This window comes from Eschscholzia californica, unplaced genomic scaffold (genome assembly GCF_041429995.1).
Source record: "Eschscholzia californica isolate CP2 unplaced genomic scaffold, dmEscCali1.0.p SCAF_2, whole genome shotgun sequence".
Lineage (NCBI taxonomy): Eukaryota > Viridiplantae > Streptophyta > Magnoliopsida > Ranunculales > Papaveraceae > Eschscholzia > Eschscholzia californica.
The window spans coordinates 22,473,815-22,492,735 of record NW_028238309.1 but is presented as its reverse complement, the minus strand read 5'-3'; the positions used below and the strand labels follow the sequence as shown (position 1 = coordinate 22,492,735).

The 18,921-nt window shown below is 36.2% G+C and overlaps 2 protein-coding genes and 1 non-coding gene across 3 annotated transcripts; 1 reads left to right on the top strand and 2 right to left on the bottom strand.

Moving 5' to 3' along the window:
* Positions 1-3,792: 3,792 nt before the first annotated feature.
* LOC147556935 (receptor-like protein 4) lies at positions 3,793-9,428 on the bottom strand. The gene is made up of 9 exons (XM_086657941.1): positions 9,177-9,428; positions 7,890-8,942; positions 6,794-6,941; positions 6,208-6,279; positions 5,919-5,990; positions 5,085-5,156; positions 4,592-4,669; positions 4,320-4,501; positions 3,793-4,227 (listed from the first exon to the last, which is right to left on the bottom strand). The coding sequence occupies exons 1-9, from the start codon at positions 9,265-9,267 to the stop codon at positions 4,106-4,108; spliced, it is 1,890 nt and encodes a 629-aa protein (XP_086514067.1). The 5' UTR covers positions 9,268-9,428; the 3' UTR covers positions 3,793-4,105.
* Positions 9,429-9,616: 188 nt separating this feature from the next.
* TRNAF-GAA (transfer RNA phenylalanine (anticodon GAA)) lies at positions 9,617-9,689 on the bottom strand. Its single transcript has one exon. It is a non-coding gene; the product is annotated as a tRNA-Phe (tRNA).
* A 5,966-nt stretch (positions 9,690-15,655) lies between these two features.
* LOC147556933 (transcriptional regulator ATRX-like protein) lies at positions 15,656-18,738 on the top strand. Its single transcript, XM_086657939.1, has 3 exons — positions 15,656-15,913; positions 16,169-18,049; positions 18,178-18,738. Exons 1-3 carry the CDS (start codon positions 15,839-15,841, stop codon positions 18,241-18,243), a joined length of 2,022 nt encoding a protein of 673 aa, XP_086514065.1. The 5' UTR covers positions 15,656-15,838; the 3' UTR covers positions 18,244-18,738.
* Positions 18,739-18,921: the final 183 nt, after the last annotated feature.

Here is an 18,921-nt window from a genome sequence, read left to right as displayed (position 1 = left end):
TATGTTACTGTATACTTTTGCTGTACCTGAACGGATAGCTTTTTCTGACTCAAAAGTTCATTGAGTCATACATTTTGTCCACGTATATTTTATTCTTTTTTCGACTCCGAAATTTTCCAGGCAGTGTTTTTTTGGACTTTCTGTCCACCCTAAATAAATGGGTCAGTGTTCATCAAAAAATAAATAAATAGGTTGTTTTATGAGAAAGAGTTTTTCTTTTTATGAAGATGAAAAAGAGAGTTTTTTTTTTATGAAGAGAAAAAAAGAGAGTTAAGTATTGTTTCTTTATTGTTCTCATAAAAATGTCTTACAATTTTAACCAGTCACACAAGCAAAACCCACTCCGAAACAAAGAAACCACAGAAAATGGATTGGGTACTGGATTAGATGTTAAAAAGTGATTCTTGGCAGGGGGTTTATTGACAACCACAGAGAAATGAGTGAGAATCGAATCCTTCTGCTGTACATAATATGGAGCACCAAACCCTATGTCCAGGTCTAGGCCTTAGGGCATGGAACAAGTCAGTTTTGCTGATGAATGCATACATTGGATTCATTAGCACCCAAAACCAGTGTATCACACAAATGCTGCAATACCACCCTATCTAAAGACAAACTACAACTTAGGGTTTCGTGGAACTGGGTTTAGGGGGACCACCACAACTAGCAGTCTAGCACCACCATCTAGAGGGAGGAAAGGGATATGATATTCCATGGCCTTGTTGCTTGGAGCCTCATTAGTAATTTGTTGTATTCTTTTTGTATGATGTGCACCATTTTATTGATTTGTTAATTTCCATAAATGATGATTTAAAAAATATTAACATATTTTATTTGGATATTATTTTATGTATGATTTTATTTATTTTTATCGTGTTTTTAGATCTAAATAAGTTTTATTTATTTTATGTATGATTTTATTTTTATTTTTTAGTTTTCTTAAGATTGTAGTTTTCTTTTTATTTATTTTTTCTAATTTTAACCCATTTAAAATTTTCATTTATCTAAGGTTCATTTCTTTCTGATAATTTATGTATCCTATTATTTGAATGTTAGAATTTTCTTCTTTTTATCCTTTTAGTTAAACGACCTACAAAACAATTTAAAGTGTATTAAACTCAATTTCTAAATTCTATAGGTTAAGGTTCTAAGTTTAACCAATACCTATATTATTGTATTGTGGTTGGAAATCTAAGAAAAGTCAAACTTCTCTCCACTCAAAAACAAAAGTAATGTGATACTATTACAATATCTGTCAGGACTAGGGGCGTTACAAAATATCAAAAGAATAAAATTGAATTTTTCGTGGTTGGATTGAAGTAATTGTATCCTCAAGTGTCAACGTGAGATCTGATCACATAATTCAATAATTATAATCATTATATTTTCAATAAGTTCTATTAATTTATTCCTCTTTTTATCTTCCCACTAAAAAATAGTTGAAAACAAGAGTAGCCATAGACAACTTTTTTTTTTTTTTTGCTGAGAAACGAATAAAAGAACAAAACTAACTACTACTAATACAAACACCTTTGGGAGATCATTAACTGAGTGCCACTTTCAGTTACCCATATTCCTTCGGCCCCATTTAACTAATTGATCTGCTTGGTTGTTACCTTGTCTTGGGATGTACGAGCAAATCACCTCATTGAAATTTCTAGCCAGTTGGTTGATGCGCGTCATATGCTTTTCGGATTGCCATTAAACCGTTAAAACTTCGTTCGAAAGTCTCCATTATCACTCTCAATATGAAGATGTTGAATTTGACATTGATTTGCCCACTGTAACGCTTTGATTATAGCCCAACATTCACATTCTTCCGAGTTCTGACCCCTAATATTGTCTGTCGCGGCTGCAATGAAGTTTGCCTGGTCGTCATACATGATGCACCCAATACCTGCTACCTCAGTGACAGATATGAAGGAAGCATCACCATTAATTTTCACAAAAGGCGAAATAGGCGGAGACCATTGAATTTGGTTAGAAACCTCTTGTTTGCCTATTTTCCTAGTAATAATAGTTGGCGAACCTCTGATCCTGTTTATTATCTGAATTGGTTGTGGAACCTGGGAAGAAAAACATTTGTCACACCTAGCCTTCCATATATGCCACATTATGTTAGCGAAAAGACCACCTTGATCGTCATCTATTTCTTTCCAACTAGTAATCCATTCCTGTATGCTAGTAATATTCTCAGGTAAAATGTTAAAATGGAACCAAATATATTTAGCGAAACCACAGTGTAATAGAACCTGATTCATTGTTTAAGTTTCACAACAGAAGACACATACATTATTATTGCCAATGTACTTACTAATTTTGTCCCTGACTGGTAAGCTATTCGTACAACATTTCTATAAAAATAGTTTGATTCTGGGAATAGTCGCAATGTCCCATATAAGTTTCCACTCCATAGTTTCATAGGGGTATCTTGCTGTTCGTAAATGATAGTGCATGGATTTAATTGTAAAGTTACCTGATTTGCAGATATCACTTGACAACTCTTTAGGTGGATTTTTTTTGTTTCTCTTTTGTTCCCCCCACACATCCCCACTTCTTGTTGGTTTCACTCCGCGAAGATCAGGTGAAAACTTCCATGTCCGAAAGCTTTAAGAAAAAGTATTTTTTCTTCGTCTCCTCTCACCACCACTTCCATCTCTCTTTCTCTTTGTCAGCAGGAACCTCGATGAAGTTCTCGCCAGCAAGAAAGAGCTAGAAAGAGGTCAAAAGAGAGAGTCGGAGTTGGTTGTTACCCAGTGGTGGGAAGAGAGGAGGAAGAAGATTACGAAAAAAAAATCGTCACCGACCCTTGACGGTGTAAAGATGAAGTTTGTAAAAATCAGATTTTCTAGCCCCAAACATTTTTGTTTCCCCAAAATATCTTGTTTCTTGGAATCACCCACCTAAATTAAAATGTACCTGGTCAAAGACCGTGAGCTTCTTCTATGTGGAAACCATGGCGCCCATATAACTCTTTTTCTTTTTTTGTTGCAAGAATGCCCATATAAGTTATAACTATCCTGTTAAGAAAAGAAACTATGTAAGAAAAGCCCAAGATTTGGGCCCAAATACGAAAAAAAACCCACTCGAGAATAATAATGTAAAAAAAACCCAATTTTTAAACTGTTGGCAACACTTTTGAAACTATTACAACACTTTTGAAACTGTGACAACATATATAATTATGTGTGAACAAAAACAAATTTGTTCATACATTTAAAAAATTGTTGAGAGCAAATACAAAATTGTTGAGAGCAAATTGTGTTTTGTTCAGAAATTTTCATAAATGTTTTGTAATTTCAAATTTTGGGTTTTTTTTTGCATTATTATTCCGGGTTGGGCTTCATTTGCTATTTTGACCCGAATTTTGGGCCTTATAATTTTCCTCTCTTAAGAAAATTAGAGCTTTTTTTTATGAGAGTAGAAAATTAGAGCTCAGGGATGAGAAGTTTTCACACATGGTCAGGTGGTCTGTTACCTAGAACATGTATAATGGCAAACTAACCGTATTCAGACTTTTACGAGCCCAATCTTCTACACAATAAGAGTAGGAAAAAAAACTCATTTTCCACTTCATCTTTGTCACTATCACCACCACGAGCACATGTGAAGGCCGACACAAAATTACCCTAATGGGTTCATAGCCAGCAGACAAAAAGAGGAAGATCTATAAGCGACTACGCGTTTTGCTAACCCTCTTTACACATGAGCCCACTTCAGATTCCGCTTTGGAGGCGCCTGTAGAACTTCCCATAAGAAGAGAGGTAGAATTTCATGGTTTGTGTTAACATATCCAAGAATTTATCTTCCATTACAAACAAGAGTTTATTCCTAGTTACATTTCCTATCCACTAAAACCAAAAGAAGGAAACAATACAAAAATGATATCTTCAATATACAAACATACAAATTTTTCAAGAATTCTGAACAATTTCATTTTTTTAATCAGGATGTTGAAAATCAAATTCTGCTTCAGTGACAGAAAAAACTCACCTCAGAGAGAAGTAGAAACAACAAGACAAGCGAACCCCTGAAACTGTCACAGAGAGAGCAATGCTTTTGCAGAAAAACAGTTAGATTTCACTCCGCGATGATGGTTGGCCAATCAAGAGAGTAAGTGAGGCCCACTGTCTCCTGCATAACGAGAGTTTTCGAAACTTTGATGCCTAGACATTTGCACGTCACGCGTAAATTGAGTCCTCGATTTTGCATAAGGAGCATCTCTTGCTGAAAAAAATAAGGAAACGAGCAAATTGCAATTGTTTTGAGACATAGTTTTTACTTTTTAATGGATATAAGGAGTTTATGAATATGGGTACCTGTCAACTGTTGTGCGCGGAGAATATTTTGTCGACGTTTTGACCAGCAAATTGAACAAGTAACAATGAGAAGGATTGCCACAAGTATACCAATTGCAATGCCTATCTTACCACCAGTAGTAATGTGGTGCCCACATCGACGTAGTCCAGGTATACCACAGAGACCTGCATTATCAGTGAAACTGTAGATGCTCGTAGTAAGTACTTTGTTCGTTGGGAAATATGAAGTTATTTGCTTAAAGAAATTTATGGTAATAGAGATAATAACGTACTTGAAGCTAGCTCTATGAAGAAGTCGTCCTCCAAGTGAAGCTGGGACTCTTCCTGATAAGAAGTTGCTATTGAGATTCCTGCAAGAGCGTGATTCAGTCAGGATTGAAGGACTACTAACTATGGTGTATTTTTGTGAGAGTAGTCCCACATAGACAAGAAGAGAACTCCTGACCAACTAATTATTAGGCCTTTCTGCTCGTCGCCCCGTCGGTGATTGGCTTTGAGTTGGATATTAAAAAACCCAACATGGCACACATGTTCCACGTCATCGAACAAAAAAGACAACGGTTAGGCTTAAAGAACGCCATATATGAGGTGGCCTATGAGAATAGTCCCACATACACAAAGGGAAATCTCATGACGAACTAAATAATATCTTGGTTCTCTGAACTCATTGGCCAGCGCCGATTGGTTTTGAGTTGGATACTCACAAACTTAATAAGTTCTCCAAATAACACCAAATCTGGAGGGAAGTTAGATGCGTGGACTTACAATCTCCGCAATGATGTTAACATTCCAAGGCTTTCAGGAATTGATCCATTGAATTGGTTGAAAGACAGGTCCCTGTGCGTTAACAATATGCCGTTACACTAAGAAATATAAAAGACAATAACTAAGAGCAAGTAAAAAATAAGGAGAGGTTTAAGGATGAAGTAAGCATAGTAACAAAAGGAAATTGCTGTGAAAGTGGAGAAACCCAAGAGCCGTATCTGATATTTCTTATATATAGACATTGTGCAATTCAAACCCAAAAGAAACAAAATCATATAAAGTGGCAAACTTTATGATTAGCTGGTTGTATTTTAACATGTACTTGGGGATCTCCCCTGGCACTTATTAATTGAAACGGGAATATGTAAAGGACATACGATCTTAATTCTATATTTTCGGTTATGTAACAAAATCTGTCCACTGCTTGTGTGACCAAAAGCAAATATCAAAGAAATATTCAGGCGTTCACAAATTATGTGAATCTAGACTTCACTCGCACTTCCCTTTTGATCTTCCACTATACAGTTAACATTTTCTCTGTAATTGTATTTACTTTGTAAGATAGAACTACTGACGCGAGTATCAGTTCTATCGAAGAGGATATAACAATAGTTCCTTTCTTAGTTGTATATCGAGCGTGTCAGCTTATACCAAATAGTAATCTAATGTGATGATGGAAGAAAACAAGCAAAAGACAGAACAATATGATAAAAGAGGATCATTTAACTAAGAAGGCAATAACTTTTATAGATGACAAAAGCTAGTCTCTTTATGAAATAGATTATTAGAGCATGGAACGAATAGACACTACAGAAGATAAGTGGTAGTACTTACAATGTCACGAGTTTCGTTATTCTTCCTAGGGAGGATGGAATTACTCCATATATGCTGTTCCCGCTCAAGTTTCTACATAAAGAAGATATCCGCAGAATGATATTGGGTTAGAAACATAATTTAACTATCATATGGTAAAAAATGAGGCTCAAGGAAACCAGGTAAAGCATCAATGTGTTTAAAATGAAAATTAATTTAATAACTGAGGGCTGGAGCCTGGAGGTATCAACATGGTAAATTGTTCAAGAAGCATAAAACAAATGGACAAGGAATTACATTAATGACGTACATGCTTTGCAGATGTTGGAGCTTGGATATATCATTTGGCAAGAAACCCCTCAATCCTTGATTATCAAGACCACTGAAATGCAGATTGCAACTATGATGTCAGTCAAACAAAAAATGCATAATAGGATATTGATATCTTTGACATCGCCATAAGAGTATAACAAAGAAAGGAAAGACATCATTATGGACTAAATTATCATGGAAATTGTACAAGAAACCTATAAGGAAAAACGTTTTTCTTATTCCTCAAGCGTTAGTAATATATCCGGAAATTATATATGATACTAATAAAACGAAAGTAGGGATGTTCCGAAATAGAGAGAGGAGGCTAGTTGGATTTATGAGAGGGCTCGAAGAACGACGAATCTGCGGTTCAGAATAAACGTTGTTTTTCGTATTAGACAAGTGTATAAATAGTACTCAAAGGAAAGTAAGCAGGATTGATAGCCACAAGTGGCTACTTTTTAACTTGACTAAAGCAATAGTAGCATCAGTGCCTTGAAATGGAATGCTATAAAAGATCAAGTAATATAAACATGAAAAAGATCTTCTATAAATAAAATGAAGGAAGAAGATCAAGCAAGTACATTCCATCGATGAACCATATATAGCTATCTCTGTCCACCTGGCAGTCCACTCCACTCCATGGATGTTGTTGGGGAACACATGGATCACCATTCCACCCAAGACGAAGAGGAAGTCCCAAGGCTTTTTTCAATTTCTGCAATGCCTGAACTGTGAAATGATTGAGAACAAGTTAGTAGAAGTTCAGAATAATGCTTCTAAAAGTTCTTCAATATGCGAAGTGGGTAGAAGAAGCAGGAGATTAATGATTGCCTATATCATCAACAGATTCCAAGTTCCAAAACGTTTAGGAGCTATTAAAAGAGATTCAAAATATTTTATAGGGAATTTTTGTATCGAAATATACACAAGGGTCAAAACAGAGATGTGTATAAGATTTTATAAGCTTGTTAAGATAGATCGCTAATGACAGTGCCACCTCTACTGCTAGACCAATCGTAAGTCCTTTTTGACGTTAGCGCTTTTTTGCATCATGGTGACCTATAATTTGCGTAAACTTCCGGTTCCACAAAAAGTTGTTTGAATCCAATTCATCCCATTCAAGAACTTATTTCCATGTCCACCTATTGTTGCTACATGCACAAGCTAGTGCAAGAAAAATAAGTAAAAGATTAACACCAGTGAAGTCACTAAAGCAGGTTTCTGAGTAGCAAAAGATTGAAACCACCAAAAGATTAAAACCAGCAAAAGATTGACATTGTCACTACATTTATAGCTCCTAACTATAAAGGACCAAACACCAGGTCTCTAAACACTATTACTGATCAAATCGGACAGGATATTTGTGCATCTCATAGGTGAAGAGCATCGTGAAATGTTTTTCCAACTACCCAGTTTCTAATTTACCTTGCACTTCTTCTCACTATCCAATTCCGGGAAGGATATTAAATAGTCGAATTAGCTTAAGTTTATGGTAGCTATTCCCAGATGTCAAAGTACTTATTCTATTGCTTATAGGCCAAGAGGAGGAAAAGGAAATAAGTCTTAGTTTAGGAGGGTGAAATAGAGTAATAGACACCGAGCGTCATATTTAGTTTATTATTAACTTCTCGAACAAGCTATAACAACTGATATACACGGTAAATATACTTCAACTACCTTCTTTAGCTGCAGTTCTCGACTCCGCAAGAAGAACCTCAAAGACCTCAATAGCACTGATAATGGCATGTTTTCCTTTAGTAGGATGCAAGGATATAGTCAAACTCCTTCCATTAACAGTAACCGTCTTGTTCAAAACAAGAGCAGTAAAAAGACCCCCACTCATCTGTATAATGTCAATATCTTTAAATGCTATATCCCCATTTATCAGAATATCAAATACCCTTTCTCCTGCATTTCTGACATCGTTATCAATCTCGGAAAAGTGAAACCAAACTGAGTAATTCTTATTAGGTTCCACTTCTATAGCATAAGCTAAATCAGGTTGATTATCAGTACTAACAAGTGCTGATTGATAAAGATTTTGAGGATAAAAATTTGGTGCTACTGATGCTTTCTTGATATTATTTTCAGTCGAAATCCGTTTATCAAAACCCTGACGAAATGTTTTAACAGCATTCCAAAACCTATCCCCACCCCAATGATTTCCACCATAATCTTCATCAAAAGCAGGTTTCCCAGTACCACAAGTAAATCTTTTAGCTGTTCTAAGTATAATCCCTTGACCCCAATTAGTATGACTATAAGCTTTATCTTCAACTTGAAGAATTTCAATTGATAAAATAGCTGGATCACCATGACCAGTACTATGAAAACAAATTGAAACAGAACCATCAGTAACAATTACTAATACTTCAATAAAAGATTGATCATGAATAGAACTCCAACCAGAATTCAATGAATAAATCTGAGTTCCTTCAACAGAAACATCAAAAAGAGGTTCATTTTCAATATTAGAATCAGCAACTAATCCAAAGAAAACCCTAACTGAGTAATGTCCATGAGGAACTCTATTGATTTTATAACAGTTATTAGGACCATCAGAAAGAGGGAAATATCTTAGGGTTTTAAGTGGAGGAGCAATAAAACTAGTAGTAGTAGCATTTGCTGTTCTTCCTCCTGTATAAGACATATCTCTAAACCAAAGTGAATTTGTTGGTTTTGTATGAACATCTTGACGAGCTCCACAACTTATTCTCATTGCAAATGGTTCTACAAAAATACAAGTTTGAATCAGATTCAGTAATAATAATATATTCAAAATCTAAGCAACTGGAATCATAGATCTGTATAAAATTGCACATTCCCCCTAAGCAGAATTAGTATTCTGATGATTAACTCGAGATTCCTCGAGTAAAGAAACTTAAAGCATAATGAGTAGAGCTAGAGAGAGAAAGAACTAGAGCTATTGAGTTATAGAGAGAGAGAGAGAGAGATTTGATTTACCAGGTCGAGAAGAAGAGAGAGAAAGTAGAGAGAGAAGTAGTGGAAGAAGAAGAAGAAAGAATAGATGTTTAAGCAGCGTAGAGTCCTCCATTTATTTTTGTGTGGTTTTTGACAAGAACTTCTTCTACTGTGTTCCCTATCTATGCTTCTTTCAATGGTTTTCCATGTGCAGAAGAGAGAGAGAGAGAGAGAGAGAGATAAAATAGTAGTGAAGAGAGCGTTTTAACTAAAAATGAAGTTAATACGGGTATTGTTGTCGGTAAGCTTTGTAATTAAAATAGTAATGAAGAGAGTGGTAATTCTCTTTATCTTTTGCTGTTTTGGTAGTTGGGTTAATTAAAGAGATGAGGGTAAGCAAGGGTAGTTGGGTTAATTAAAGAGATGAGGGTAAGCAAGGGAAGTAAAGTGTAACAAAATTAAAATTTAAAAGGATGCGCCGATGCGGTGAACGTGGATCGAACACGTGACCTTCAGATCTTCAGTCTGACGCTCTCCCAACTGAGCTATCCCCGCAAGACACAAATTTTTTCACATTTGCTTATATATCCTACGTTGTTCTTCACTTGCCTGAGTTGTTTACAAGATAATTTTCGAATGAAAGGGGCCTAAAGTTACTTTATAAGGATAGTTGTTAAAGTTCATGCTTTAAAATCTGCCAGTTTTTTTTTTTGAATAAACTTGTATATGAAATTTTTAATACTCGACTATTAGAATTTTTTAAGAGAGTGACATTTTCATCATATCTTTCTCTTTAAACTAGTCCAGCTTTGGTCTTTCCTGCCGCCTTTCACACTTCTTTCTCTCTACAAAGGCATAAGATTTTTTGGAAGCCTTCTTTATCATTGTAAATGTTAAAATTGGGGGTACCTCCAAACTACGTATGCATAGACTATATTCAATGTCACCTACCTATACCCATTAGGAAGGATAAGACATCATTTTTTTAGTACTAGGTTTGTGCAGCAGATTCTTCATGGCTAACACCGGTGGATCACATTTATATCTGACTAGGGTATATCCCGTGCCCTAGGGCCCGGACACTTGTATCAATCAAATGTTACGAAATTTATTAGTTATCATTTTATTGAGAGAGAGAGAGAGAGAGAGAATTTATCAATCAAATGTTATGAAATTTATTAGTTATCATTTTACTGAGAGAGAGAGAGAGAATTTTATTAGTTATTATATTCTTTTTGTTTCTAATAATTATTATTTTATTAAAAGAGAGAGATTTTAATTTCTTTTTTTAACCCTTGAAATTTATTTTGTTTCTTTTTTTTCTTAAGTTAGTTATTTTATTTCTAAGAAGGAAACTATTGTTGTTTTTTAAATAGGTAACTTTATTTCTACGAAGGACTATATTTTAAATTTTGAGAAGGGCTTCTAGACAATATCCTTTATTAAAAAAGGATGTTTGTCCCAGTCATCGTTTTCCCTTCTGTTTTATATAATAGATAATAGATTTACAAAAGGAATAAGATGAGGACGACGATGATTAATTTTTTTTCTTGCAAAGAAGAAACATAATATAAGTGATAAGGAGATCGTGTGAGAGATTCTTATAAATATTTTGAGAAAATCGTGTAGAGGTGGTTATTCAAAAAGTGAAATTGAGTTTAAACTACCTCCCGTCTTTCTCTCAAGTAAAAATGTGAAAAATAAAAGACTAAATTATCCTTTAAAACTATTGCCATAAAACTCAAAAGATTTAAAAGAGTTTGTTAAGACATCCTCCCAGTCCGTTGAATGTGATCTTTATCAAATTCCCAACAAAAATCGAACAGGCGGACGCCCAGACTTATCTCTCCCATAACCGACAGAGTTGGTTTGTTATGATAGATATTACTTGACAAGATCACCCAAGTTCATTTTCTAACCTTTGTAGAGATATGTGTCTCCAAAATTTGGAAGTCTAAGTACACCCTACTTGTGTCTTTAATAGTTGAAGTGTTACATAGGAAATGCTCCAAGTACACCCAGTATTACATAGAGAACCTTCGAGTTGCACCAAGGGATCTTCCCTCTATTAATTGGTCCATATGAAGCCCAAAATCTCTAATTAAGAAGAAAATTTTAAGGACAATATTACAATATTATCACGACAATCCGGTATCAACATCATTCTTTCTCCTTCGCCTTCTAAGGGAGATGGTGAGCAGAAATTTTGTTGTCGGAGTAGGGCTAGGAATCGATTCAGTTAAGTTGTCAATGGGACTTAACTTCCTGGGACAATCTCAATTGGGTACTAATGTTTTGTAACTATTACCCGCTTTTGACTAACTGACCACTCGGTCCTCCTGAGTATCGGGTGTATAGGGCTCTGGGATGCACCAACTTAATAACAAAATAATAAATGATAAATTAATTTCAAAATACTTAAACAATTAAACTCTATTAGATAAGGTTAAAATAGTCATTGATTACCAGGGCCGTGTGGTGGGGGGTGCGGGCCGTGCGCCCGCACAGGCCCCCCACCATAAAGGGCCTACTGTTTTTGAAAGGCTGTAACGTCTTAGTTTCTGCCTAGTTAATTACTATTGCTAAGCTCGCGATTATTGAACAAAAAAGTTGGAATAGCTCAATGGTTGAGTTGGAGGAACATGGATGGTCTTGGGTTCGAACCCCATAGGGGTTTTTTTTTTCTCTTTTTTTTTCTCCTTTTTTTCTTAGATTAAGAGCCTACCTTCCATAGTGTTAAATGTAACATATCTACTTCACTTAATCTTATTGGTTTAATTTACCTATAATTTTGATAGTCATGTAATTTAGTGTAGTATTTGCATAGTATTAAATGCACTAAGGCCTCCTAGAATCACGTCTCTTCACTCTCTGGAAATCTCATCTCTTTCACGCAAATTTCTATCTTGCAATATTTTTTGTATCTCGCATAGACCAATCATCATTCATTGAGTTTGGATTTATTAATAATTCAATAAAATAATTTACAAATAAATTATTCTAAATTTATGTTATTGCATCCACTGTAATGATTTTTTACCTCACATCTATCTACATGGTCTCAATTAAGTTTGGCACTGGGCCCCTAAATTGTCAGGCACGGCCCTGTTGATTACAAGATATTACACCCTATATAAAATTATAAATCCTACATAAAAAAATTCGCACAGTTCCAACACTATACATATTCATCACTAAATGGTTCATATGCAGAGGAACTTGACAAGTCGATGATCAGAAGATGAAGAAACAACCTTCACCTATGATCTTTTTGAAGGAGATGTCCTTTGGCCAGAGATGTAAAGAGAACAATTTGTCGGATAAGACAATTGATGAAGAAGATCATCAAGGCCGAATGATTTAGGGATCGTAGTGTTTAGCTATAAACCAACTACGTACGATAGTCGAATCACGAAGCCATTCGTGGCTAACTTCGTCCGGATCCTACATCGGGTTACACCAAAGAGTGTCAACTTGATTCCTAAGATATGACTAGAGGGGTGAGACGTATATACATGGGTTAGACCCATAAATATGTCCAAAAGCCTAAAAGAAGTTTAGGCAAAGATAGTACAAACTGCCCGGATAAAGGGATTTTGGGTCGGGGGACTTAAGAGAGATTTTGGGCCCATTAGAGGGGTCGGCCATGCTTGGCCGACTACCCTAATAGGGCCGCCAGCTCTGCCCTTTTAGGGCTTACTCTGGTCGCCCAAGAAAGAGGGAATGGGAAAGTAGAAACATGTTTCTATTTTTGACTATTTCCTAAATCTTATTCAAAAGAGTTTTTGAGGAAACCTAATTAGAGTTTTACTCTAACTTAGGGTTCTATGTAATGTCTCTTAAGACTTGAATAAATGGTGGAAAATTCTCAAGAAGCTTCCTTGCTTTACAATATCAAGTAGAGAAAGAAAGAAAGATAATTCCCAACTATCAATCTAGTAAAAAAAAAGAAGTGTTCTTCAATCTAACCACCATTGGAGTTCTAGCTAACAACAATGTGGGAGATCAAGGTGATTTCTCGGTGTCCCAAGTAGAGAAGCTACAATTGGAGCTCTTGGTATTCTCAAAAGCGATTGGAAATGTTCGAGGAAAAAATAGCGAATAAGGTAATCTCTAACTTCTTAGTTTAATATTAGTTTATGCATGAGATCCCGGGGATACTAGTGTTAGACATTAGATGCCTGAGATTCCGCTAACAACACTAGGAGACACCATAACCCAACACTTTTTGTTATCGTTACGTTCTTTTTCGTCTGTAAGAAGATGAAATTACAGGCTCACAAGTTGAGATTGATACTCAAAGTAAGTTACAGATGAAATAAACATCTGGAAGAGTAAAGAGAATTTGCTGAGACGAGAGCAATAAAGATAAGTTAATGCAGAGTAGAATGTCCTTGAAGACGAAAGAAGGGAAAGGAACGTGATTAAGAGAGACGGTGTTAATGATGTATCAATAACAGTCAATAAACCTCTAGAAGAGGCATTAAGAAACTCTAGGATTTTATAATCCAATGGTTAGGAGAAGATTTTGGAACCCCTTTTATGTAGACTATTAATTCACACCCTAAAACGAAGGCTCACGTATATAAGGTAATGGTATCGGTCGGGCGGGTCAGTAAATCCCACTAGGTATCATTCGAGCAAGTCTATCGGGTACTATCGATTGGGCACTGGGAACTCGAGTTAAACAGAGAGATTACGCGATTAAGGCCCTCTGACCGTTTCCTGCTTATAAGTTACCCGTCTGCGGGTCAGGTGTGCCCGCAATAGTTGATGATACAAAAAGTGGTCATCAGTTGACTGAGGTCAATGAGCCATGAATAGACCGAACCCGCATCAGTCAGCAAGGGAGGTCGAACCCGGAGGAGGTCTGCTAAACTCGAGCCCAAACATGGGGGGCTGACACGATTGTCCTAGGCGCCCAAGCCCTGCCCTGACTCAACTACGGACTAGGACTGCCCTAGGATTTGCGAGAAAGTTAGGGAAGTCCACGTAAGCAAGGTCGATACCTTAAGCCCAAAACATGGAAGGTAGAAGCGTGTTAAACGCTCAACGATTTAATCTCGAATCTGATCAAAGATCTCAGTTGGTGAAGATCTTAAGTATTTGCCCCTAGAAAATCTACCAACTTGGAAAGATATCTACCAAAGATCCTAAAACAGAAGAAATCTTAAATATCAAAGATACGAGATAACTCCAAAGGGAAACCCTAAATCCTTTAACTACGAAATAGGAGTTCCAATACAACATCGTGGATCTCAATCGCCTCATCATCACCATCTATCGACAGTTGGTCCAAAGCAATCAATAAAAGGGCATCAAATCACCTCGAAGAAGGTATGGTCACAAAAGGTTCACGCAATACTCAATCTATCGTCTGTACGGGCAATCTGACTGTCTTGAGTGTCAGAGAGGTTTCCGAGCTCCTTGCAGATTCCCCTGCCCCCCCCACCCACTCCCAAATTTCCAGTTCAGGAGCTGGAACATGATTGATCGAGGATGGAATCAACGGAGCAGAACCATTCAGTCAAAGACGTGATCCAGTATCAAGTCTCTTTATTCTGACTGATACCAGATTGCCAAAAATCGACATCAACAATAGGTATCGGACACCGACGCTGTATACCTTGGACACGGGTGGACCCGAGGGCCATTTTCCCACCCCTAATCACGACAATCCGGGTATCAACATGAGTGATTTTTTTGTTAAGTTACGACAATCCGGTATCAACATGATTGATTTGGTAGTCGGTTTTGGTGGTGATGAAAAAAAAATTTTATTGGGTCCACAGGTTTTAGGCCCAAAATAAAATTGAAAAATGGATTAAGGTCCAATCTTCCCAAAAAATAGGATTTTAGTCCTTTTCCCTTTTGGAAGAAACATTGTTGATACATTATGTGACACGTATGACACATATAAAAAAATGAAATAAAGTATGAAACTTTAACTATAAATAACACGTTATTTATGAAACAAAACAAGAATCAATAAACAGAAAAACCCTGTAACTTTGACATCTAGACATACATTAACTATACTAAATGTGTTTTGTTGTAGAAACATACGTAATTGATACTAAATAACGTGTATACTGTGAAACAGATAGTAAGTTTGAAATCAATCCAAAAAATTTGAAAAAAAATAGAAAGAGAATTTTGAGGATTGGTTTTCAAAAGTAGATTTTTTCCTATATAAAAGGTTATAATGGGTATTATGATTAAATAAAAATGATGTTTTTCTATAGAGATGGGTCAATTTAGACTAAATATCCATTATAATTATTATTTTGGCTTAAAATCCTATATTAATATTAGGGTGGACTAAATGTGTGCTTAGAGTTGTACAAGACGACTCTGTCAGCGCCCTACTGCAACCTCAGTTTTGGATGTGTGCCCTTATACGAAGTTCCCCCGCGGTAAAAACGAAAGTGCCCATATAACTATTTTCGTCCGTAATCGTGTTGAAGAGTAAACCCTCCGTTCCCGATCTCATTCTTCTAGAGAGAGAAATCTTGAGAGAGAGGAAAGAGAAAGTTACAAGTTTCCCATTTCTGGTTTCCGAACGCTCTGATTCTTTCTGGTTAAAAATTACTAATAGATTTTGATTCAGTACAAAATTTCTCTTTACCCCAATCTTTAACAATTTTGTCTAGTTTTCGTTTGGATTTTGTTCTGTTTTTGCAGGTTCACAAATTCTCAAAGAGATGGCTGCTGTTAGTTCGTCCTCCAAGAGAAAACCTTCTTCTCACAAAAAGAAATCCAAAAGGGTTTCGTCTGAGGTACTCTCTCTCTCATCAATCATTCAATCTTCTATTAATCAGCTTTGTGTTGTTATCTCGACTAATTAAGGGTTTAATCTTTTAACCTATAATCAAAACAGTTTGCTTTTAATATTTTATTTGGAATTTCTGCTTGGAGATTTGGTTATTGAACAATATGAATAATTCTGAATCGTGGGTTTGTATCTGTATCAAGATATCTCTATGTTTATCTTCATCAATCTGTGTCTATGTATAACCGTTTTGATTATTTAGGTTAAGAGGAAGAGTAGAAGTAAGAGAAGGAATACATCTAAGAAGCTACTTCGTCGCCGTGATGCTTCTGTTTCGTATTCAGATGACGATTCGAAGTCTATGGACTCTGTATCCATTTCATCTTCTGATTCCGAAGATAACTATAGAAGCAGAAGGGCTAGGTCTCGTACTAGAACGAATGAAAAGACGAGTAAAAAGAGGGTTCGAAGAATCTCATCGAGTTCTGATGATAGCTGTGATTCTCCACATCGGAGGAGGAAAAAAGAGTCAAGACGAAGGGATCGTAGCAAGGATTCAAAAAAGAAGGGTTCAAATAGGAAACATGTTTCTCTTTCAAGGAAGAAAGTCGATAAGAGAAAGCGAAAAGATGATCGATCACGAAGGGGCAAGAGTCTTGAATATGCGAGTAGTGATTCGAGGAGTTGCTCAACTTGTCGAATCAGCGAGAGTAGCAGTTCCGAGGAGATGGAGCTTGAAAGATCAAAGGGCAAGTCTGAAGGAAGGGTGAAGAAAGGTAAGAGAAGTTCAGGTAAGACTAGTTATGGGAGACAGAATTACAGGAATAGATCCAGGAGTTGTTCCTCATTGAGTAACAGAAGTAACGAAGATGGTTTTTCCAGCGAGGAGAGAAATTCAAGGGAGAACCAGTCAAGATTTATGCGATCAGTTATTGCAAAAGAGTTTTATGAAGCAGAAGACAGAGACTATGATGAGGAAAAGAGCAGAGTTGATGTTATCCAAGATGACGATGATTACCCTTGTAGAAGTAACGACAGTCATGAGGGTGGTAGAAAGAATGATTTTTCTCACCATGTCCATGTGGAGAAGAAGAGAAAGATAGATGATTTGAAAGTTGAAGAAGCTTTCATTCATGACAGTAGGACCATGGAATTCACGAAGATCAACAATCCGGATCATACGAAGAATGAGGCTTCCAGAGCTATTGATAGTTCAAAAGATAATGATTTGGAATCAATTCTAAGACAGAAGGCATTAGAGAAGTTTGAAGCTTCCACCAGAACCAATATTGCAGAAGGAAATGGTACTGAGTCGTTCTCGAAACAAAAAACTCCGGAGAAGCTCGAGGTTTCTACCGAAAATGACAGTTTTGTGGGTAATGATTTGGAGTCAATTTTAAGACAAAAAGCTTTAGAAAATCTTAAAAAGTTTCGTGGTGGAGAAATGAACATGAAAGTGAAAGCTCCTGGTGCCATGTCGAGTAAGGGAGAGAATGGAATTGAGCAACCATCTGCTGCAAAGGCTAATACCGCGGAAAAGGAAGCTGATACGAAACTTTCTTGCATGTCCGTGATGGAGAAAGAGAAGCATGCTTCTTCTAAAGATAATATTCTAGAACTCAATATGAATCAACATCAGCATAAATCCATGCAGAAGACGGATCTTAGTGGCATAGTTCATTGTGTTGGAAATTCTTCATCACTTGAGATGGATACAGGTAAAGGTGACAGTAAAGATGTTATTATTACCAATAAATCCTTAGACAATACTTGTATAGTTCTTAATGCTGAAAATGCCGTCGAAGAGAACAGTGAAGTTGATCGTACTATTACTAATAATTCCTTGGAAAATACTTCTGACTCTCTCCCTGTTAACCGAACACAAAAATCTCTTGTTGTAAGTAGAACTGAGCCCAAAAGTGTTGTGGAAAAGAATTTCATCGAGGTTCCCAAAACTGCAGATGGGTGTTCAAATTCCCATGTTGCAGCAGTTAGTAAAGAACCCAAATCCTGTACTGAGGCTTCTCCCTCTGCTCCTCTTGTGGATAGAGAACAAGCAAATGAACAACAAGGTGTAGCTAAAGGGAGCTCAGAGTTTGAACAGAAGACAATGTCAGTAATGCGAGGAGGTGAAATGGTACAGGTAAGTTATTCTTTTGCTTCTCCAATTTGATAGCTCTGTTTACTGAGCTATTAGTATTGAAGTGTGAGAAATCAAATCATTTGTGTGACAAAAGACTAAAGACTTGTATGATTTTCTAACTTTTGCAGGTGAGTTACAAGGTCTACATTCCCCAAAAAGCCCCAGCTCTGGCAAGGAGGAAACTTCGACGATAAAGTTTGTGCTAATCGGTAGGAACTGGGTTTGTTGAATTGAATGATAAACGGCAGAATAATCACCATAATATCTGAACTCCAAGATCAAGTTAAAATTTGTTTAGGGTGCATAAACATAATGTATTTAGGTCTTTTTTACAGCTTACATTTGGGAAAGCCTGGTCCATGACTAGTTTGAGAAAATCGAAATTTTGATTCCTCCCAGAATATGAGAAGGATCCAGGGAAAAAAAATCACAAGTTTCTTATCAGAGTAAGATTTGGTTAAAGTAGACTGACTTGTTTGAAAATAGGGTTTCAGTTTTTGTGGTTTCTTTTCTGTCTCTACAGGTGTACTGATTGCTGTTGTGAGAGCTTTCATTAATCCTAAATTCCTGGTGGTGAAGTAGCTACTTATCTTTTTCTATCCCTTTTTTCTTAATTTTGTGTATTTTGTTCCTAATGAGATCATGAACCAAAGTGTTTCATGTTTTTATGAGGATCTCTGTTGCACTTTTTATTTGTTTTTCTTTTAATAGTCTGATTCCGACTCTTCTGAATCTGATTTGTTTGAATATCAGGTTATTTTAGATAATGTACTCTTAATTTCAGATTTATTCTGTGTGCCTCAATAGATTCAAATCAGAGTCACCCATTAAGACTGAGTTAGAAGCAGATATTGGACAAACTAATAGTTTGA

Bases quoted from the DNA above. Each gene is read 5' to 3' on its own strand.
- LOC147556935 (XM_086657941.1), bottom strand. From the start codon at position 9,267: ATGGAGGACTCTACGCTGCTTAAACATCTATTCTTTCTTCTTCTTCTT. The intron at 6,942-7,889 runs GTAGTTGAAGTA...ATCATTTCACAG, and splicing joins GAGAACTGCAGCTAAAGAAG to TTCAGGCATTGCAGAAATTG. The intron at 6,280-6,793 runs GTACTTGCTTGA...TCTGCATTTCAG, and splicing joins ATATGGTTCATCGATGGAAT to TGGTCTTGATAATCAAGGAT.
- LOC147556933 (XM_086657939.1), top strand. From the start codon at position 15,839: ATGGCTGCTGTTAGTTCGTCCTCCAAGAGAAAACCTTCTTCTCACAAA. The intron at 15,914-16,168 runs GTACTCTCTCTC...TTGATTATTTAG, and splicing joins CCAAAAGGGTTTCGTCTGAG to GTTAAGAGGAAGAGTAGAAG. The intron at 18,050-18,177 runs GTAAGTTATTCT...TAACTTTTGCAG, and splicing joins GAGGAGGTGAAATGGTACAG to GTGAGTTACAAGGTCTACAT.